General features: G+C 41.1%; 1 protein-coding gene across 1 annotated transcript; it reads left to right on the top strand.

Moving 5' to 3' along the window:
- Positions 1-834: 834 nt before the first annotated feature.
- On the top strand, positions 835-16328 carry LOC149821806 (protein RDM16-like). The gene is made up of 6 exons (XM_089981661.1): positions 835-2000; positions 13499-13780; positions 13968-14444; positions 14535-14729; positions 14806-14969; positions 15061-16328. Exons 1-6 carry the CDS (start codon positions 1032-1034, stop codon positions 15911-15913), a joined length of 2940 nt encoding a protein of 979 aa, XP_089837787.1. The 5' UTR covers positions 835-1031; the 3' UTR covers positions 15914-16328.
- Positions 16329-23604: the final 7276 nt, after the last annotated feature.

Here is a 23604-nt window from a genome sequence, read left to right as displayed (position 1 = left end):
ATAGTACTTTTAAAATGTATAGTTATTTTTTTAGGGCATTAAAGGTCTTTTGAATTTGGTGCAAATTAAAAATAAAATCACCTTTTCAAAATAAATAACTTTATAAAGCAATCAAAATTACCTTTTTTACCTCTAGAAGTAACCTTGTATTTAAAAAAGTGCTATTATTTTGTGAATATTTTAGTTATTTTCATAAAATTAAATCTTTATAACTTGTTTAATGTTAGATTACCCTTTTAAATATTATGTCACAATGGATATGCAGTGTGTGTTGCGACACGGTAAATATAAAAGTTATGAGTACGGTCATATATATATATATATAATTATTTATTTAAGTTTAGTTTAAATCAAATATCAAATCTATAAGTATCTTTCTCAAAATAATATGGGTTGGGAATGAACCCATACATACAAATATGGGTTTGGATTGAATAATCCAAACCCATATATGGTTATAGGGTGGGTGGCAGGGAGAAGGTCTCTCTCTCTCTCTCTGCCGCACTTGGTGCCCCGCCCCCGCACCCATCGCACCCAACTCGGGTGCGTCGGCCTCCCATGTGACATTGTTTGCCGGATTTGTCCGAGCCTGATCCATTTGAACCCCTGAAAGCAAATTACGAAGGTACCAGACTATTCGGATTTGGATCCGGTGAAAGGTACTGCCTCTTCTTAAAGTGGGTCCCGCCGACAGTTATGATGGGCGGTGATAACGCAGCATCACCGACCATCCACCATACGGCATATCCCCAGATCACTACATGGTGTTGGAGTGGGTCCCATGTAAGGTGCCGAACCCGCCCCGAAAGAAACCCTTAAATGCAAAAAGTTATCGGGTTTGAAGTCCGGGCTGCGACGCTTCTCCGTCTCTCCTGCAAACACTGTTACTTCTCTCTCTCTCTCTCTGTCTCTCTCCAATTGAGAGAGGGAAAAGGATTCTAGGGTTTCCTTTCTTTATTTTTTGCTTGCTTTCTCTTTCTTGTGGTCAGGGATCGGTGCGAAGCGCTAGGTTAGGGTTTTAGCGGGTAATCATGCCGTCGACGGAGAAGGAGGGCCGCAGAGGTCGAGACCACGACGAGAGGAACGGTCGGGAGAGGGAGAGGTCTGAATTTAGACACAGGGATTCGCACGAGTCCCGGCACCACGACCGTGAGAAGAAGCACCACGGAAGGGACGGCCGGGACGATGATCGGCGTAGAGAGAAGCACCGGATTTCGGACAGGGACGAGGGATCGAAGGACAGGGTCTCGCGTTTGGATAAGGATGAGTTGGATCGAAGTAGAGCGAGGGACTCTGTGGATCGGGAGCGCTCGGTTGGCCGCGATGAATCCGTCGAGCGGAGAGAAAAGCGTCGGAGCGTCGAGAAAGATGAAGGCGTGAAAGATAGGGTTTATCGTTCTGCTAAGGATGAGAGGAGGCATAGTGATAGAGATGGAGAGTATCACCGTAGTCGTCGCGATCGTGCTGGGGGTTCGATTGATCTCGAGAGATCGGTTGGCACTGACCGTGAAGTATCTGTTGACCGCGGGGAGAAGCACCGAGATATAGTCGAGGTATCGAAAGATAGGACCACTCGTTCTGCTAAAGATGAGAAGAGGCGTGCGGATAAAGAAGTGGAGAAGCACAGAGATCACCACCGGCCTAAGGATTCTTTGGATCGCGAAAGACAGTCTGATCGTGCGGAATCGATGGAACGTCAGTCTGTGAAACGCAAGGAAAATTGGGGCGAGGAGAAAAACGGAAAACGGATCAGGGTTTTGGATGAAGAGGAGAAGAAGGAGGTACCAAAGGATGATCGTGTGGAAGCGAGTATGATGGAGAAGGATGTGGCTAGAGAGGAGAGGAGGAATAAGGCTGAGACACGGAAGTTTCAAGACCTGATGAAGGAGGATATCATAGAGGCAATGACATTGGTTTCTGCCGATAATATGGCTGTTAAGGAGCCGATTAATAGGTCATACATCTGTGATATTTCGGCAAAAGGCAGCTCTTTGGCTAATGTAAGTTGGTTCCCAAGCTTGAATAACGTTCTTTTTTTATATGCCTTTTTGTTTATTCTGTAGGTTATTGTTGATAATTATTATTTATATTATGCATTGAAAGATGGTTGCTGAATCTGATATTTTATTCCTTGTATCTAGTAATTCTGCATTTTCACTTCTTTTCTTACCCATTGCTTGTCTGACTTGTTTGATAGTCCGATACACGTGCACAAACTTCGATAAACAGCTTCATAATGTGTAACCACATCGTAAGCATTTATACAAGCTGCAAGTTGCTGAATATCTGAGATCTTATTGTGGAAATCGTGTTCAATTAGAAAAAAATGTTTTTTGCGGAATGACTTAATTCTCTCGATTTTGAAACATTGATTATCCTGATAAAGCTTTTAAGCTAGGGATGTAAGAGAGTGTTCACATTAAACTGACCGTACTACTGAAGTTGAGAGCTTCTGAAGAAGGAGAGAAGTTCTTGTTTCTGACGCTTTAAAGAGAAAACAGCAGGAGTTTGGGGCTTGAAGGCATAGCATATACCGGTATGTAGGACATAACTTTGCTAGTAATTGCCTATTGAAATACTGAAGAACCATACTGTGCATCATTAATACATACTGAAAGTATCTTTGAAATGATTTAGCATTTGAGATACTTGTTAAATTAGTGCGAGTGTCATAGATTAGCATGGAGTGATATTAGGCTATATGTCAGTCTTAGTGTTAAATTGGTGGATGGGTCCTAATGGGGTGAAGTGGTTTAGATATGGGGCAAATTGAGATCAAGCCATAGTCACAATCCTAAGATGACCAGATACATATACAGTTCAGTGATGTCAGGGACAAAAAGGTCAACCTATACAAGCATCCATTTCCAACTAGATCAATCAACACCCAATCTCTTTATGTATTTTTGATGCAGAGCAGGATCGACCCAGATCCATACAGCCTAGCCCAGGAAGAGGACCGGACCTGCACGAAGGGATCAAGGATCGGACCCAAGTAATGGATCCAACCCAGATCACGGTACCAAGACACAGGGATGATGTACCCCTGCGTACCTACACCAGACGAGCACAGGCGCGGACGTCCCAGATCCAGCAGCAAACATGAGTCATCTCGGTTCCAGGGCCGGACCCGAGACCGAGACCCGGATCCAGTTCAACCCTTTAAATACCCATCCTAGGGTTGCGTGCGTGACAGACTATTGGAATTTTCTGAGTTTTCCTTTCATCTGACGCAGTCTGCTGCAACCTGCATTTTCTTATTTTGTGATTTCTTTCATTCCAGCCGATAGTTCATTGTTTTGCTCGTTTCCTTTCATTCTTTATTGTAGCCCTTAATGAGTTCTTAATAAACTTTTGATCGGATCGATTGATCCGATTTCTTACGTCATATTTCCATTGAGATTTTGTTGTTGCACGACTGTTCGTGCATTGGAGATTCAGCATCAGCGTCAGCCCCATTAGCAGACCAGCGTTGGTTCCTTCACTGCATCAATGAGCGTCAACGCGACACCCATTAACGTGAAGCTTCGGTTCTCTCACTGCATCAAAGTGGTATCAGAGCACCAACCCTCCTCCTTCGTCAACGACATGGCGCAATAAGCGAGGAACGATCCTATAAGCAGAAAAGAGTGGGAGGAAACCGGCAACCAGGATCCGATGATGCGGATAATCGACATGATGACCAAGATCCAAGAAAATATGCTACGCGTAAGCAAGGATGTAGTCGGCATGTTGAAACAACTGGATGGAATCGAAGATCGGATCGTGGCCATCGAGTCATCCGGGGAGGCATGCACGACTTCTATGCTGAAAATGGGAGCGAGATTGGGTGATGACGCAGACAGTCAAGCACATGCTGCCGCAGCCGAACCAGGCCGACCGATATCTCGTGTCGCGCCATCGCCCCGAATCTGGTACATTCCTTAACAATGGATCCTATCACGACTGCTAATCTGGCCGCCGATGTTTGCCAGCCAAATCACGGGGCTCTCGCCATGCCTCCCAGCGTCAACCCGGGTGCGCAGGCCTGGCCTCCTGCTATTGTGCCCGTGCCACTGCCCGAGCTTGGTTCGCAAGGCCCCAATGTGACGCTGGGCCAGGTTGCTGGCACAACAGCGTCAGCCAGGGCCGGGGCTGATCCGGCCCACTTTCCTGAGCCTGCGCATGGGGGCGCTGCTGCAGCCCACCAACGTGTAGGGGGTAACGGGTCCTTGTGGATGGGTCCGAACCCGAGAGGGTCCGGACCGGACTTTGTGACAGTGGGACCCAGACCCGGATCTTGGGGACCATCCTTTGGGTCCCAGGGAGCGGGTTCGAGTCTCGAAGCCCCATACCCGACCTACCCAGTTGGGCTCAGTTCCCGGTTCACCCCGAATCAGCCCCAACCCACTACTTTTGAGCCCCAAAATAGATCCAATACCGACCCAAACCTATATTGGACCCGGACGGAGCTCCAGTTTGAATTTGAGCCGGGCCAAAACTAGACCCATCTTGGTACGGATCAAGGATCGAGTTCAAACCAGACCTTCTCACACCACAACTCGATCCATGATCTCACCTACCTCATTCTGGGTCCGACGAATAGTTTAGGACTTGACCCGATCCAGATTCAATCAGGTGAATCATCCCAATATTACACCAACCAAACCCAATACCCGTACCAGACCCAATCCGTTAACCCGTCCCCGATCCAGAACCCGATTCCATACCCAATACATTACCCCTATCCTAACCCGACCCATAACCTGAACCCACATTATCCATTTCCCACCAACCCAAAACCCACAACCTGAGCAACCCTTCCACCTTTAGTAGGACATCCAATCATACCTGTGCCACAACGCCGACCCCAGACCACCCACGGGCGAGCCAAACTGGGGCAGTTTCCAGGAGCCGCCATGCAGATTCAGCAGGGACCGACGCAACCTAAGCGTCGACCACACGTCATTGGAGTTTGTCAGCACCAGCCTCCAGGCGAGCAACACCATGAAGATGGTGATAAAGCCATGTTGGATGATGGCACTTTATGGAACGAGTATCCTGCAAGAATGGTGGAGGCTCGTCAGCAGAGAGCACCAACGCACCCCTCCATAAATGGGGTGAAGCTAGACCTTTCAGAGTTCGCAGGACAATTCGATGTAGAGCAGTTCTTCGACTGTACCTATGTCGTACAGTTTTTCTTCGACTACCACACTGTAGCTGAGCACCGTCGTGTCTTTCTAGCGTTCACTTGGTTGAGAGGCTTAGCGCAGACATGCTGGGTTGAGCTGCAGAGGTCAAGGGAGTGACAAGGATTAGAGCGCATACAAGGAGATGTAGAGATTGATGCAGTCAAATTTCGTGCATTCAGACCACGCTGAGAGAGCCTACAAGGAGTACCTGACCCTGCATCAAGGCACCCGTACTGTGGTGGAGTATACTGCTGAGTTCCATCGTCTATCCCTGCGAGTGCAGATCAAGGAGACCGCCCGCCAGCAAGTCACGAGGTATATTTCTGGTCTTCGTCCTGCTATTTCTGATGATTTCAGTTGTGTCACAGTCGAGTCATTGGATCAGGCAAGCAATTATGCCATAAATGTGGAGGAAAAATTGAAAATGAGGCAGGAATATAGGACCTCCCGTGGTGACCAATCCAGTCGACCCAAGTCAAGTTTCCCAATCAGGGGAGCGAGCTCCCCTAGGAAGCAAGACTCAAAGTCCACCCCTAGAGTAGATCCTAGCAAACCCGACCAGTTCGGACCCGCGTACCATACCAGATCCAAGGCCAAGCCTAGTGAGTCTACCATTCGTTGTTTTAGGTGTCAGGAGTTAGGTCATGTTGCATCCAAGTGCCCCACCGTGAGCAAGAACACTCATTTCGTCGAGGGTATTGTTGAGTCAGCGTCTGATAGTAAAAGTGAGGGTGAGTCATTGGTTGAAGGAGATGACGAGAGGGAACTCGTAGAGTTCGACGACAACGTCGAAAATTTATTGTCTATCCTTCATGTTTTGACCGCACCTCGAGAGTCGACCCCTGCAAAATGGTTGCGGAATAACATTTTTAGAACCCGGTGCAACTGTGAGGGGCATGCATGTGATGTTATAATTGATACTGGGGCGTGTGAGAATATGGTGTCCGAGAGTGTCGTGTCCACCTTGAACCTGAAAACGGAGAAAGTGTCACAACCATACAAGATGGCATGGTTCAAAAGAGGAAATGAGGTTCCTATCACCCAGTGTTGTTTAGTTTGGTTATCCATGAGGGAGCATTACTACGATGAGGTGTGGTGTGATATAGCCCCTATGAGTGCGTGTCACATTCTTTTGGGACGTCCCTGATAGTTTGATCGCAAGACCACTCATGATGGCCGTAGGAACATATACTCATTTATTTTTAAGGGTCATAGAATAGTCCTCCCTATCAAGGAGACCGGTTTTCTCACTGTGGATAAGCCTGAGCGAGTTTTCCAGCTCGTGGGCCTATCTTACTGGTCTTTTTTGAGCCATTGTCGGGAGGATGGTTATTGTTATGCCCTGGTGGCTAAGCCATCGATGAGTACGTCGTTGCTCGTTCCCACGAACATCACGCTCCTTGTTGAGGAGTTTCACGACATTATGCCAGACGACCTTTTCGATGGTCTACCTTCGATGAGGGTGGTACAACATGCCATTGATTTTGTCTTGGGATCGAGTTTACCTAACCTCCCCGCGTATCGCATGAACCCATCTGAGCATGCCGAGTTGTTGAGGCAAGTTCAAGAGCTACTGCAAAAGGGTTTTATTCGTGAGAGTGTAAGCTCTTGCGCAGTGCCCGCCCTGCTCACTCCTAAGAAAGATGGGTCCATGCGCATGTGTGTCGACAGTAGGGCGATCAATCACATCACTGCCAAGTACCGTTTTCCCATTCCTCGGTTGGATGATATGTTTGATATGTTGGCGGGTGCCTTTATTTTCTCCAAAATTGATTTAAAAAGTGGGTATCACCAAATCCGTATCCGATAGGAAGATGAGTGAAAAACGACATTCAAAACACGTGATGGATTGTATGAGTGGTTAGTCATGTACTTTCATGAACATGATGACCCAATTGTTATGTCCTTGTATAGGGAAGTTTGTCGTTGTATATTTTGATGACATTTTGATTTATAGTTCTTCTTTGTCTGATCATTCGAGTCATTTGCGTCAGGTCCTAGAAATTTTAGGGAGAAGTTGTATGTCAATGCCAAAAAGTGTGAGTTTATGACGTCAAGTGTGGTCTTTTTGGGTTTTATTGTGTCGTCTGATGGAGTGAAGGCAGATCTCGCCAAAGTCCGTGCGATTGTAGAATGACCTACTCCAAGGACTATAGGAGAGATCCGTAGTTTCCACGGGTTAGCCACTTTCTACCATCGTTTTGTGAGAAACTTCAGCACCCTCGTGGCCCCAATCACAGAGTGCCTAAAGGGTACTAGTTTTCATTGGACATCGGCGACGGGAAAGGCCTTCACGCTCATCAAAGAGAAAATGACTAGTGCCTCCGTCTTAGCCCTTTTTTATTTTAGCGCAGTCTTTGAGGTTGAGTGTGATGCCTCTAAAGTGAGAAATTTGTAGTCTTGAGTCAGAACCGCAGACCCGTTGCTTTCTTTAGTGAAAAGCTGACTCAAGTCAGGTGCCAGTACTCCACTTATGATGTTGAGTTTTATGTCGTGGTACAAGCCCTTCATTATTGGAGGCATTATCTTATTTATAAGGAATTTGTCTTGTACACGGATCATAGTCAAAAGAAGTTGAGTGCTCATCATGCCAAGTGGGTCGGTTTCTTGCAATAATACACATTCACTATTCGCCATCAATCAAGTACTCTGAACAAGGTAGCTGACGCACTTAGCAAGTAGAATAGCTTTTTGATGACTATGTCAGTGCAGGTCATTGGGTTTGAGCAGTGCAAGGAGTTGTACCTAACAGACCCTGATTTCTAGCAAGTCTGGGAAGGGTGCCTCTCCTCCGATTACACAGTTGACCTATGGTTTAGTATACATAACAATTACCTTTTTCGAGGTAATAAGTTGTGTGCCTGCATTCTCTCTTAGACTCCAGTTGATTTCTGAGTTACATGAAGGGAGACTAGCTGGGCATTTTGGACATGATAAGACGTTCGCTCTGTTAGATGAACGCTACTTTTGGCTCAAAATGCGCAAAGATGTTGTCAAGTTTGTTTAGAGTTGTCGAGTGTGTCAAGTGTCCAAGAGTTGACGTCAGAATAGTGGTTTGTTCCCCCGTTGCCCATCCTTGAGCGACCTTGGGAACATGTGTGCATGGATTTTGTTGTGGGTCTTCCCAGAACCTCGCTTCGTTTTGATTCCATTTTAATTGTGGTTGACCGTTTTTCCAAAATGACTATTTTTGTCCCCATGTAAGCGAACCACTGACGCCTCGTTAGTAGCTTCATACTACTTCAAGGATGTGACCCACTTTCATGGATTGTCTCGCACGATCACCTCAGATCGTGACACACATTTTATGAGTCATTTTTGGAAATCGTTATGGGCATTATTAAAACCAAGCTCCAGTTTAGTAGTGCTTACCACCCACAAGCCGATGGCCAAACCGAAGTTGTGAACCGCACCCTTGGGAACTTGTTAAGGAGTCTAGTGAGGGAGAATGTCAAAACATGGGACCTAGTCTTGCCCAGAGTTACCAGTCGAGGAAACGAGAGTGAATAAGCGATACGGGAAGTGGGAGCGGGAAGCGAGGCACTTTCAAAATTTTAGGAAGCGGGAAGCGTGGGGTGACTTAGAAGAAAATTACGAACCGTCTCGGAAGCGACCTAGGAAGCGAGGGGGAAGCAAAAAAAAAGATTACAAAAAAAAGGGGGAAGCGTGCTTCCCAAAAAAAGCACGCTTCCCAAACAAAAGCGTGCTTCCTTGCACGTTTCAAAAGCACGACGTTTCGCGCTTCCGAAACGCACTTCGGGGAAGCGCGCTTCCCCATGCACCTAGGCGCTTCCAGTAACTCTGGTCTTGCCTCAAACCGAGTTCGCGTATAACAACTCCATCAACCGGTGCACGGGCAAGTCTCCTTTTCAAGTGGTTTATGGTCGGTCACCCACTCATGTCGTAGATCTAGCACCTGTGACCAGTCTCCCAACCCCAGATGCGTTTGATGCCATTGAGTACATGCGTGATATACATAGGCAAGTCCCAGCCAAGCTTGTGGAGAGTTACGAAGCTTACAAAGCTTTCGTAGACCAAGTTCGTCACAATGTTCAGTTCCAAGTTGGTCAGTTAGTATGGCTTTTCCCAGTGGGTACTTACGGCAAGTTGAGTCCTAAGAAATATGACCCTTTCAAATTTCTTGGACGATTGGGACCGGATGCCTACCTGTTTGAACTGCCTGAAGATTGACATATTTTCGCCTATCTTCAATGTGTCTGATCTATATGCTTACTGTGGAGACAAGTCGTCAGAGCCGACTTCTTCCCAACCAGCGAAGAATGATGCAGAGCAGGATCGACCCCGATCCATACAGCCTGACCTAGGCAGATGACCGGACCTGCACGAAGGGATCGAGGATCGGATCCAAGTAGTGGATCCGACCCAGATCACGACACCAAGACGCAGGGATGATGTACCCCTGCGTACCTACTCCAGACGAGCATACGCCCGGACGCCCCAAATCCAGCAGCAAACAGGAGTCGTCTCGGGTCCAGTGCCGGACCCGAGACCCGGATCCAGCTGAACCCTTTAAATACCCATCCTAGGGTTGCGTGCGTGACAGACTATTGGAATTTTCTGAGTTTTCCTTTCATCTGACGCAGTCTGCTGCAGCCTGCATTTTCTTATTTTGTGATTTCTTTCATTCCAGCCAATAGTTCATTATTTTGCTCGTTTCCTTTCATTCTTTATTGTAGCTCTTAACGAGTTCTTAATAAACTTTTGATCGGATCGATTGATCCGATTCCTTGCATCATATTTCCATTGAGATTTTGTTGTTGCACGACTGTTCGTGCATTGGAGAATCAGCATCAGCGTCAGCCCCATTAGCAGACCAGCGTCGGTTCCTTCACTGCATCAAAGAGCGTCAACGCGGCACCCATTAACGTGAAGCTTCGGTTCCCTCACTGCATCAATTTTACACTTATACATGCATTATAATATAATTGAATACAGTCAGAGATGGACTTATTTGGATTTGGCTGCAATTCCAAGAATGTATTTGGAGCACATATACATGATCCATTTTCTCAAAAGTTGGGTATGCTTCAGGCTATAACAGCCAATTATTGAAGACCCATGCCAGCTATGTTACATGGACATTTCTGCCAGGCTGAAGTGTCGGTGTCAAACACTTCCCGACACCGACACCCACTCTTGGACACGACCGGACACGCTGTTTTTAAAATCAAGATTGTCCTAAATTTGGACATGCGTGTCGAGTTTCTGACACCTTAAAATGTGTTTAGACATGCCGTGCCCAGCGAGTGTCCATACAAGTGTCTTATTTTGTGCATCATGGACACCGGTGTCCAACTTTGTGAACACTTGTTAAACAAGGAAGTGTCAAGTATATGTTTTTGTTGCTCTATGTTTTACCTTAGAAGTGTGGTTGTTGATTAGTCTTGATGATATATTTTTGTACTTACAATCTTACATTGTTTATATTATGTCATCGACATTTATGAAATAGTCAAGGATCAGATTACAAATGAGAAAGGAATGTGCATTTTATATTTTATGGTTTTGTTTTCATCATTCTTTAATTTTCTCCTTTTTCTCTTATATATATAGCCATATCCAAGTGTTTATTTTTTTAAGACCCGCTGTGTCCGGCATCTTCCCGTGTCTGACACCGACACCGTGTCAGTGTCCAAGTAACATATCATGCCAGTTGTAGTAATAGCCTGCAGAATATCTGTAAGACTCTTGATTTATGCATCATTAACTTATATTGGAATTGTTTTCGATATAAAGTCTCCAGCTGGTTGTCATTGTTTTTTAGCACGTTAGTCCTGGTGTTAAATTGTCTGATGAGACCTGCGACCTTCGCCAGTTTGCAGACCAGTGTTTCATGTTTAACAGTGAAACAACTGAGGAGATATATATGATGAAACAGATGTTAACAGAGAAAAAAGGTAAAAAACCCACCTCCTTTATATGCTACACCAAATTATTATACCAGGATTATGCTTGCCAAAGTTGAATTCTGGTTTAGTCTGCAAATAACTTGTAGATTTTTGTCCCAGAGTTAAAAAAAATCTTAAAGAAAAGAAACCTCCTACTCAACCTACTCTTTGATATCCATTCTGATTGTGATATCTCAATGATTCTAAGTTTATTGGCGAATACAATAGTATGATAAGACATTAGAAATAAGATAGTAAAGTTTAAACTCATTGCTGACCCTGAAATGGGTGAAATACTGATTTTTTGGTTAACAATTTCAAGCTCAGTAAGAAATTCAAATAAGGCTTCGATCCTTTGATGATTTATGTGCATGCATGCATGCATGCTAAAGCATCCCACAAATGCTCTGCTTTTCTGTCTAGCAGTGACATTAATTTCACTTGACATGGGACAGCCACTGTTTGAAGCCCACAATGGCATCCCTTGCTGTAAGGTGGAGGCTGGGTGTACTCCCCTTCCCGGGGGTGGGTGGGGTGGGGGGTTGGAGGGTTGGAGTGGAGGCTCAAGGCTTTTACTAACTGGACTGCCAATGCAGTAAGAAAAAAGGTGTTTAGTAGATTTTCACAAGCATCATTTATTCTATTAGATGCAGAGATATTTTTGAAAGTTTTTTGGAAATATGTTAAGAGGAAATTATTTCAATGTTCTTTGAAAGTGTCAATGTTTTCAGCTATCATAATTATCTTGACTTTGATATTACATACTTGATGCATGTTGATCTAGTTATTATTGAGCTACACAATAGTCATTTTTCCCTTTGCAAGAATTTCTGTAGTGGGATGATCACTGTTGACTTGAAGCAACAGATATTGAGGTGTCATTCATTGTAATGGAAGTGCTTCACCATGCTTCATTTTGTTCATGAGGTTTCTAGTTTTATCCATATGTTGTTAAGCCTATGAATTTATGAATGGCTAACCCATGGCAAGAATTTTGTCTACTTAGGCACATTTTTTCGTTGTGTTTGTGGGGAATTCTAAGAAAGATTTTTCTACTAATAAGGCATGCCCTTCTACTCATGGTGGTGGTTCTCATGTTATCAACAGAAGGAATGACATTTTTTGAAACCCAAAACTTGTTAAATAGAGCACAAACCTTTTTTGTGGTTGAAATGGGGCCTCTTGGTTTTATTGTCTTGACTAGATACTGTGAAGCTATGTAACACGGACTCTTATAACAGGGCACCACACCCACGTCACACCCTCACCCATGCGGGTGCGACACTTGGATACGGCTTCCTTCGTGTCAGGTGAAGTCAACCACACTGAGGTCCATTTCTATCCAAAAGTAGATTCAGTTAACCCTAATGGATTCTAGTTTTATTTATATTATATATATAAATACATAAATGCACACACATACACTTATACATACATCCATATATATATGCACCTCCGCACCAGTGTGATGCTATTTTTTATTGATGAGGAATAGCAATTGTAGATTATTAATTTGATTTATTGCATGAATTTATGCATGATGAATTGATGATATGATAATTGTTTTTATTTCATTAGTGTTAATTTAAAACTGTTAAAAAATTCTCTCTCTCTCTCTCTCTCTCTCTCTCTATATATATATATATATATATATATATATATATATATATATATATACCCTCCCCGCACCCCCGCACCCAATTTTTTTTAAAGTGCCGCATCTGCACCTGCATCCACACCCGCACCTATGTGACATAGCTGTGGAGTAATAGGTCATTCAAAGCTTGCAAGTCACGATCTGTAATGTTGTAAGGTGATGGTGGCCAGAGTTGAATATTTTAAGCTTTGGCTTTGGTTCTTGTTATATTTGTCAATTGGAGCTTGTATCTACTACTAGGGATTACTCCTCTATGGCTTTGGTTATTGTTGTTGTCATGGTTGTCCAACCCAAGAACTTAGCCTGCAGCTTGTCACTCTTTGAGTCAAACTAGATCTCTTGGATGGCTCGGGTTTTGTCCTATTTAATATGGCAATATTTTGAAAAATGGAAAAAGTACATTAGCAAAAATAAATCTTTTCTAGCTGTTAGGCAATCTGCTGCGGTGCTGCAACAACACACACACACATCATTTGCACTTGAATGTTTTTGTGCATCATAACATATTTTTCTTGTACATGAAATGGGTTTTTAAGGATCATAGCATTTTTTTTTTACATAAAATGCATACCACCACATGGCACCATGAAGTTAATTTTTCTTTTGTTTTTGTACAAATTTTCCTGTCTGCAAGGATGCAATATTTTTTGTTCCCTTGTAACAAAGTTCATGATATCAAGTTCATATGCATAATCATTGAATCTCGATAATCTTTCATTTTTAAGTTCACTGACATGGGCACATGTTTTTAACTCTTGTAGGGTGTTCTGGAAACCCAGTCAGTGGCATCAAGTGATATGCCTGAATCCTCAGCTACCTTTAACCATCCATCCACCTCAAAGGTATCTCCCATTTCTACAACCCATGAAACTATGGGAGTTAGTATTGTCAGATCTCATGAGGTTCCTGGAAAATCTAGTACAGATGGGGCAACTTCAGCAGCTGGAAAAAGCGGAAGTCTGTCTCTTGATGCTTTAGCGAAAGCTAAGAAGGCTTTACAAATTCAGAAAGAGTTGGCAGAGAAGTTGAAGAAATACCCTCAAGTGAGTCTCTTTTCTTTTCTTTCTATGCTTTCTTTCTTTTTTCCTCTCTTGATCTTTAATTAAAAATTCTGGGGACGTTGCAGATGACATTATTTTTTCTTAGTTTGGAGACATTAAAAGTTTCTGCTCTGATTTTTATCATTTTATCAAAAGGACATTTATTAATGCTTTCTTGCCGGTTTTGTAGCTGAATAAGACTGCTAGCTTGAGCTCAGCTGGTGGGGTGCAGGCAGGGTTAGATCAGGGAGTGCCTGATATTCTGACGTCAATTGTAGGATTACAGGATGGCTCTTCAGTGTCTGCAATGTCTGCACCGGTCACCCATAGCCAGACTTCAGCAAGTATCTCAACTTTGCCTTTGATTGCTCCTACCTCTATGAAACCAACTCCAGGCGGCACACCCAGTCTTCTCGGGCTCCCGAATGTGGCAAATATAGAAGCCGTAAAACGAGCACAGGAGCTTGCAGCAAAGATGGGCTTTCGGCAAGACCCTGAGTTTGCTCCTCTCTTGAATTTGTTTCCTGGACAGATTCCAGTAAATATAACTGCACAGCAGAAACCAGCCAAGGCTCCTGTTCTGCGCCTAGATGCACAAGGAAGAGAAATAGATGAACATGGAAATGTTTTAAATTTGCCAAAGCTGACTAATCTTAGTACTTTAAAGGTTTGTTCTTGTATTATTTGGTCCTTCATCCTTAATCTCTATATGCATGACTAAATTTGTAACGTTCCTTTTGTTGTCCACAAATGCCAGGTCAACATAAACAAGCAGAAAAAAGAAGCATTTCAAATTATCCGACCTGATTTAGATGCTGATGCGGAGTCCAACCCTTATTTTGATGAAAGCATGGGTATCAATAAAACAAAACTTCTGAGACCCAAGAGGATGAATTTCCAGTTTGTTGAGGAAGGAAAATGGTCTAAGCAGGCAGAGATACTAAAATTCAAGGTACTTGATGTGCATGTTCTCTAGTCTGCTTTATATATTTTTGTGAACTAAAGGTTTTTCTTTTTTCTTTTTGTAGAGTCAATTTGGGGAAGCACAAGCTAAAGAGTTGAGAACAAAGCAAGCTCAGCTTGCAAAGGCCAAGGCAGAACTTGATATAAACCCAAATCTTATAGAGCTGTCAGAAAGAATTCCTTTGAAGGAAGAGAAACCAAAGGAACCCATTCCTGAAGTCGAGTGGTGGTAAGGTTTTCTTTGTCTTTCCCTCTTTTCTCTTATTTGACAATTGAGTGGTTTCCCGCATATGATCTCTCTTGTGTTGATTGCTGTGTAGGGATTTGCCGCTTCTACAGTCTGGTACATATGATGAAGATATTAAAATTAAGAAGGAAAAGATCACCTGTTATATTGAGCATCCTCTTCCAATTGAACCTCCAGCTGAACCTGCACCACCACCACCACAGCCTCTAAAGCTGACAAAGAAAGAGCAGAAGAAATTAAGGACACAGAGGCGTCTTGCTAAGGAAAAGGACAGGCAGGAGATGATTCGACAAGGTTTAATTGAACCTCCAAAGCCGAAAGTAAAGATGAGCAACCTTATGAAAGTGCTTGGTTCTGAAGCTACTCAAGATCCAACAAGGTTGGAAAAGGAAATCCGTGCTGCTGCAGCTGAGCGCGAGCAGGCTCATGTCGATAGAAATATCGCTCGCAAGCTTACTCCTGCTGAGCGTCGCGAGAAGAAGGAAAGGAAACTATTTGATGAAAATACGCTGGAGACAATCGTCTCGGTTTACAAGATTAATGATCTTTCACACCTGCAAACTCGCTTCAAGGTTGATGTAAATGCTCAAGAAAATAGACTGACTGGTTGTGTAGTGATAACAGAAGGACTTAGCGTTGTGGTTGTTGAAGGTGGTACAAAGCCTATCAAGCGATATGCCAAGTTGATGCTCAGACGCATAAATTGGGCTGCTGCTGTGGTAAATGAAGATGAGAATGAAGAAAATTCTAACACCTCGGTTAATAAATGCCTGCTAGTGTGGCAGGGTAGCGTTGCAAAGGCAAGTTTCAACAGATTTCTTGTTCACCAGTGTCGCACTGAAGCTGCTGCTCGCAAAGTTTTCTCTGATGCCAGGGTTGCTCATTATTGGGATCTTGCTGTAAACTTTTCTGATGATCAAATCTAAACTGATGATTCTTCCAGGACACTGCTCTATGCACTGATTGCTCTGAAATAGTTCAAGGTCAAATAGAATGGTTTGCATATAGTACAAAGTGCACCTTGAAGCTGGTCTCATGTTAGATTGGCAGCTTGTATGTCCAATAATCTGGGAGCTGATTTAGAGTGCTTTTGTTGCTGGGACTTTGAATTTTCTAGAAGGGCTAGATACAGGCTGCATACTCATGCTGATTTTGACCATGTTTATGGTGAGTTTGCTGCTACTAGCGAAATCTCGGATATGAGCAATCTGTGCACTTTTTTGGTCTCATTACTGTCAGTCTGTGGATGATCTGTATGCAAACTTGTTCTGAATAGAAACCGAGTGCATGCATTATGTTCAAGTAAATAAATATTTGTAAGGAACTACGTGTTTTCTTCCACCCCCTTTGATTGTTTTTTTTATTCATGTCTCTCCTGGCTTCACAATATGCTTAATTGTTTGGGTATTGCAATTGGTTTATTTTTTTCTGTTTTGTTTTCCTAATAATCAGCTTCGGATAGATCCATTGTAAGCTAAAGGAGCTTTCTGTAGGTCAAGGGGGCTGAACTTTGCAGGTCAAGTTGATGATGGCAATGCTGATATCTTTATGCATTGATCAGATGGATTTTGGAGTGTGAGGTAGCAGTAAGAATTGCCGTTCTTTGCTCTTCTTGATCACAAAGTCGTTGATAACTTTATAATTCTGTCAGTTTTGGCTATTTGCGTAGTCTATGTAGATATGTTTCATAAATTCTTGGTCAAGTTTTTGTACTCATACAATAATGCAACTTAGCTCCTGCAAGTTTTATGAACCAGAAATCAGTATGCTATCTTGTGCAAGTCTTCATGGAAAATTTCCCCTCTGGTGATTGATTAAACTTCTCAGCTTACTTCACGTCTGATGTTTTTGTTTTGCCTCTTAGGTTCTGTTTGGGAGCCTTGATTCGGAGGTGAGTTGTGGTTTCCCCCGGTGCTCTGCTGTTTGGGAGCAGTAGTGTTCCCAAAACACTGGATTGAGAACCGAGGTGGTATCACGTGTGGTAACCGGGGTCCTGTGCCAAGCTGAAGGCCCAGGTTCAAATCCCTCTGCCACATGGGGCTTAAAAGATATCTGGTAGGGGTCTGCCTAACCCCAGCTTGCCTTTCAAAAAAAAAAAAGCTGGATTGAGAATGGAGTTGGCTGCCCCAACATTACATTTCAACACCATCCGCAAGATGTTTTTGGCTGCTCCTTTAACATTACATTTTGGCAAAACACGTTAAAATGGTGTTTCCATAACAGAGCCTTACGTGGGTTAACTGAATGATATTGTATGCTCCCTGATGGAATTCTTGTGATTGCAGAAACTGAGACCAATGTAGATTGGATACATTCATCTTTGTGTTATTCGTTGGTTCCATATGACTTTTGGAAGTGGAAGTTGGGCCAAGGTGCTCTACCATATCTCCAAAGCTTTGGAGCATTCGGCAGGTTGTCTAATTTGGTTTAAAGCAATGGAAGATAACCTGCTTTTTTTTTTATTTGGTTTAGTTACATGGAGAAGCCAACAACCTGGTAACAGGTTAATCATATTGAACCAATGGGGAGGAAAACTCTGTGGTTAGGACCCTCGCCCCCATTGGTTCAATATGTTGGGCATCGGCTTATGCAAAAGAAGATAATGTTTCTCAATGCGGCCTTAATCAGGGTTGGTGAGTCCCTTCCGGGTACTATGTGATTGGAAAACAAGCCTTTTGGACGTGATATCACCCTGCATATGCTCATCTTGTTTGCACAAAAATAGTCGTTTGTGTTCAGTGTGGAGTGGTTTGGGGGGCGAAACTAGTCTATGGAGTGGTCCATGATTTCATAATGATTTAAACTCCGTTCAAACGTATATTACCATCAAAATGTGGCCTCGAATTAATACTACACATTCCTGGGTGGGGACAGCCCTGGATCTGAACAATGACTTGGATTGGATTGGATATGGATTTGGGTCTAGTTTATATTTTTGCTGGTTCCTTCTTGTTTGTTGAATAGATTGGTTTAGTATAGGTTTTCAAATAGGAACCGCATGAAAGTCCTTAAGTTTTCTGAATTGTATGAATATCGAAATCTGGATTGGTAATTTTACATGTAAGTCTAGATAGAGATTGGGAGTGTGAATGGATTGGATACTGGCAAAGTCATGGTTGAACTGAATCCAAATTGAAATTGTAGGTTATGGGCCCAAATCTGAATCCAGGTTTGATTGATATCTAATGCGGCATAGTTGAGTTTGAAAGTGACTTGTAGAAGAATATGGTAAGAAACATGTTGCGTTCTTTTGCGGCTAGGCCTGGGTTAGGAATTTAGGGCAGTGGATAATCTCGATTAGGATTAGGTTTAGGTTTAGGTTTAGGTCAAAGTCAAAATCAGGCAATAGGGTACAGGCCGACAGACTTTGGTAAGGAAATTGGTACGCCCAAATAATGTTAATGAAAAAATCTAAATTGAGAAGGATTGTTCAAAGCACCTAAAGGAAGGTACAAATCAAGTTTCAGAGTAAAGAGATACCGCGACATGTCTATATAAATTTAAGGATGGGATGGACAGGTAGGACAAGGTAAGGTTTGGTTCAATTTTATTCTGACAGAGTTTAGGAGAAAATTAGTTCTCTCAAAATGTTGTACATAAAATTATTAGATTTTAGGTGAAGCTTCTATACATGTGGAAGGATGTCATGTTAAAATATCAAGATTTACTCCAGTGGGTTGGAACAAGCGACATAAATTAGGGTTATGGACTGGGACAAGATTGTATATTGACTATGACAGGTTGTAATGGAAAAATCAGATTTCTTTACTGAAATAGAGATTGTAACGTCCCAAAATTTTCAACTTTGAAAATGTAGAAATTTAGTCTTTTTTTTTAAATAGCACAGCGGATATAATTGGGTTTTAAAAACTCAGACAATCCCAGCCGGTTACAGAAAAGAATTAGTTGCTTGAAATATAGATTCATCCTCATCTTACAAATTGAAAAAAATCATTTTCATTCCATATGTTTCACATTGTTTAAAATATTACAACCTCCCAAATATCATTAAAATATCTCATTTATAATGAGACACCCAAAAGCTTGTCCAAGACCGCTAGGTTAGTTAGGAAAGGATGGTTCATGACCTCGTCGCACACCGTGCCTTCACACCGCATCATCATTTATCGCCTACACCCCATGAAACAAGGTCAAAACTCTTATGAGCCGATAAACAAATTCATATAATATACATCATGATAATCAATCAAACATCTATCATGGATATCATAACATGCTTTATGAGAGTCATCATGTAAGTTCAATATCATAACATGGAATCTCAAGTAAGCAATATTAATAACATAAAAAAACATTAACTATGTTAGTCACAGTGTTAGTAACTTTAGTTTCGATAGGCTTACCACCTCTGGGTACACAGAGACAATTGTCATCATGCCAACTAGAGTATACTAGAATGTTTATTATACAATTTGTATATTTGTTGTAGTATTTTAATGACCGAATAAACCAACCCAAGCTACTAGTGCAACAGATGAGGTATACCACTTTTGGGCAACCTTGACCTCCCTAACTTCGAGTAAGCAGAGGTCCAAGGATGCCTTTGCTCTTATGACAATGTAGCTCAAAACTATATGCGACATCGTCACTCGGGGCAGTACTGTTCTACCCTCTCTAAGGTGGACCATGGTGTGAATGATTTACACGGGCGGTTTCATCTTTATTAGGGTAGTTAGTATTTCACACCCTCGCTTCACAAAGCAAATAGGCTCGATAACCTCCATACTCCCCTCAGGGTAGTGTACATGTTATGACATAGTTTTGCTCAACCCGATTTACGTGCTTTGGCACCTTTAGCCCATACGAACACCTCGCCGATAAAGCCGACAACAAGGATCTTTAATGTATGGATGTTTGCATGCGAAGTAAGACTTTCTCTCATAATGTGGGGTCAAATCCCACCCAAGCTCTCAATAGAGTATTATCCACCAATGTATTTATCACAGTTAGTTCATTTTTTCAAACAATATCCACACACAAGTCCAATGATGTTCATACATGCCTCAATGTGGCATGTCATAGCATAATATTCAAATACAAATAGATGTATCTCTACAACATGATATGTATATCATTTATGCATAGGCTTCATGGCCAATTTGAGAGGCAACAGTTTATGTTAAAAATATGAACATCATTATCACATGCTTTTATGCATCATATGCTACTTATATGAGCTTATGCAAATTCTTGAGTCAAGTATAACCTTCATGTCATATGCATTTCTTTTGAATTTTTCGCATTGCCTTAAAATTTCATAGGCAATTTTCATTTTAAGCACTCGACACTAGCACAGACATTCCCTATGCATGTTACAACATATTGCATTTGTGTCAAGCATAAGCATAGTTATTCCATGTACTATGTTTATTTGCATTTATCACAAGTGGGAGCATAAGTAAACATGATTTTTTCATGAGCAATGTCATATTGCAATTAGCACAAGCATGAGCATAGACAAGTATGATCATTCCATATGCAATGTCATCTTGCATTTATCATAAACATGTGTATAATACATTGATTCCATGTGCAATGCATTCATCTTGCATTTTTCATATGTATAATATGTTAATTCCATGTGAAAGGCATTCATCACAAGTATGATCATTCTATGTGCAATGTCATATTACATCTAATGTAAACATATGTATAAACATATTGATTCTATGTGCAATGTCATATTGCATCTTTCGTAGACATATGTATAAACATATTGGTTCCATGTGCAATGTCATATTGCATCTATCGTAAACATGGGAAAAAATGTAGTAAGTATTTTAAGGCAATTATTTTTTAACATTTACATGCATGAGCATCCACTTTACTATGTACTCAACATGATGATATTCCTATGTTCATGTGTGAAAACTAGACTTACGCATAAACCTCTCAAGTATGCGCATAAGGATATTTTTGCAAAGTAGTTTGCTTAGGTTTAGCATATAATATACTTAAACAAAATGGACTAGTATGTGCAGCTATAGGATTTCACCCTATCAACTGTAACAAAATTCATTTTTGAACTGAATTGAATCTTTTCTTTCTTCCCGTTTTATTTCCTTTTTCTCCTCGCTTTTTTGCAGCTAAGGAGCAGTCGGTTGTTGGTCTGCCCAAAGAGTATTGGACTGCTTTTGGGTTAGACAACCAGGCCCGGTTCAGACCTTGGCTGGACCGAATCATTCAGTCCAACCAGTTTGACCCGGTTCGGCGTAGACTGCTCGAACCGGTCTACTTGGTTTCGAGTTGGTCTATGCTGACCCATTTGGATCCAGGTCTGAATCGATCTACTAGTACAGACCTGATCATGTTTGTGGTATGGTCCAGACTGTAGAACTCACAAATTTTTGATATTTTTACGAGATATAATGGTGAATTTAAGGCTAAATATTATTTAAAATTAAGATGAGAATTAAATTATAATTTGAGTATTAATTAGGATTCATGGTAAATTTCAAGCTGAGAATTTATTTTGAATCAGGTTTTTTATTTTAATCGGATTTAATTTAGATTTAAGTTGAGCTTAAATGGAATTTAATTTGAGTTTCAATATTAGTTAGGATTCGAATTGAGAATGCATTTTAATTTTGAGTCTTATTAGATTTTGATTTAAATTTTTGGAGTTTTATCGAATTTGTATTTCTATTTGAGAATTTGAATTCAGATCAAACTTGGATTCGAATTCGAATTTAATAACTATGTCTCGAATATTATAATTGGATTTGGGTTTGATTCAAATCTAAATTTAAGATTTAGTTGAATGTCAATTCAAGTTTGAATTATACAATAATTTGAATCTTTATCAAAATTGAATTGAATTTGGATGTAATACCTGTGATTCTTTAGAGTATTTTTAATGAATAAAATAATAATTAATAAATATTTTTATGAGAAAAAATATAAAACTGCAAATAAGCCTAAGATGAATTATAAGAAATATCTTATAAAAAATTTAAGTTGATTCTAGTCAATTTTTGTGAAATTCTCATTCAGAATCGATTTTATAGAAAATGATAGAATTTAATAAAATAATTAATAAATTTTATCAAAATAAAGTTGAATAAGATTTTAGATGAATTTATGATAATTTGATATGTAATTAATGTAAATTCAATAAATTTGAATTTAGTTTCTTGAGTTTGAAATCTTATTTACAAAAAAATAAAATAAAATATATTCAAAACGACAATGGGTTCTGTCGACCCTAGTAGAAATCATTTTCGAAATGCACTTTTGAGAAAATAATATTTTTAGAAAAGAATTTAAATAAGCTAGACAAAACATGTTTTAAAATAAATTCAAATACATTTGAATATAATTTGAGTTGCATTTAGTGTCATTTCATTTAAACCTAAAATCTAGTTTTGAAAGAATTAAATTATAAATTAAATTAATTAGAAAATAATTAAAAGTGGAAAGGAAATTGTGGTTAAACCGCACTTAATAAAATTATAAGAGTCCATAAGTGGGTCGTCCCATCCTATGTGATACTCTTTTTCAAAGGTAAAATGAAAATTTAGCTTTAAAATCAAAGTTACTTTGAAACTTGCCAAAAACCAAAACATGAAACAAAGGCAAAAGTTACTTTTTTTAAAACATAGCCTCCCAAGGGGGGACGTACATCCCCTCCTAGATGTTTCTAGGATGGGGATGGCTGAAATAAGAAGAAAGAAGGGGGTCATAGGAAAAGGAAAGAAAGAAAGAAAGGAAAAAGAATATATATACATATATATAAGAAAAAAAAAGAGACTAGTCAAACTTGCTTGCCTAGCAAGCAAGTTTGAAAGTTGGGAAAAGAAAAGGTTCAACCCCGTGGGGGTTGACCAGCCCATATTTCCCTCTATTAGGCATAGTATATTATATATATAATATTATATATATCATATTCCCTAACCTAAGATATTAAGGTACTAAAAAAAATGAGAAAAGCAAATAGAAAAAAATGAGAGGAATGAAAAGAAGGCCTTGATTGAGATCAAGGGCAGAGATTAACCCAGCCCTTGACCTCATACCTAAACCTATAAAATCATAGGAGGGGCTCACACCCCCCTATTTGCCCCATTTGATACTTTTTGCCTTCTTGCTCTCCCTTTTCTCCTTTGCTTCCCTTGATTCTCCTTCTTTCTCCTCTCTATTCCCTATGTTTTTCTTGTGCTTCCCTTCTTGACCAAACAAGGAGGGCTTTCACGTGTGTGTGTGGAGCGTAAGGAGTTTGTCGGCGTGGTCACCATATATATTGGGCGGCCAGTTTGGGTACGAAGTTCGATTTCGCAAGCTTATGAGGTGTTTTCGAGAAAGCGATAGGGGGTTCCATTCTCTCCACGTAAATCAAAACTCATAGGCAAGAGTTCTTTCATTTTTTTTATAGCAACAAACCCTATGCCACGCCCTCCCATACGTGGGTTTGGCATAGGGTTTGTCAAAAAATATAATAAAGGGGGTTTTCGAAGGAAACCACTCTCAAAATTGTTTTTTTTTCTTTCTAAAATCGAGTTTTAGAATATGATTCAAACTGTTGTTAAAAAGAAGATTTATGTAAGAATTCATGTTGGACTCAATAATAAGGGGTTGATTTTGATTTCTCCTAGAAGAAATT

Source organism: Nuphar pumila, chromosome 11, assembly GCF_984573655.1.
Source record: "Nuphar pumila chromosome 11, dmNupPumi1.hap1.1, whole genome shotgun sequence".
In the NCBI taxonomy this organism is placed as follows: domain Eukaryota; kingdom Viridiplantae; phylum Streptophyta; class Magnoliopsida; order Nymphaeales; family Nymphaeaceae; genus Nuphar; species Nuphar pumila.
This window is presented reverse-complemented; position numbering and strand designations above follow the sequence as displayed.

Coding starts and splice junctions, on each gene's coding strand:
- LOC149821806 (XM_089981661.1), top strand. CDS start 1,032: ATGCCGTCGACGGAGAAGGAGGGCCGCAGAGGTCGAGACCACGACGAG. Junction 14,445..14,534: donor CTAATCTTAGTACTTTAAAG/GTTTGTTCTTGT, acceptor CACAAATGCCAG/GTCAACATAAACAAGCAGAA. Junction 14,970..15,060: donor ATTCCTGAAGTCGAGTGGTG/GTAAGGTTTTCT, acceptor ATTGCTGTGTAG/GGATTTGCCGCTTCTACAGT.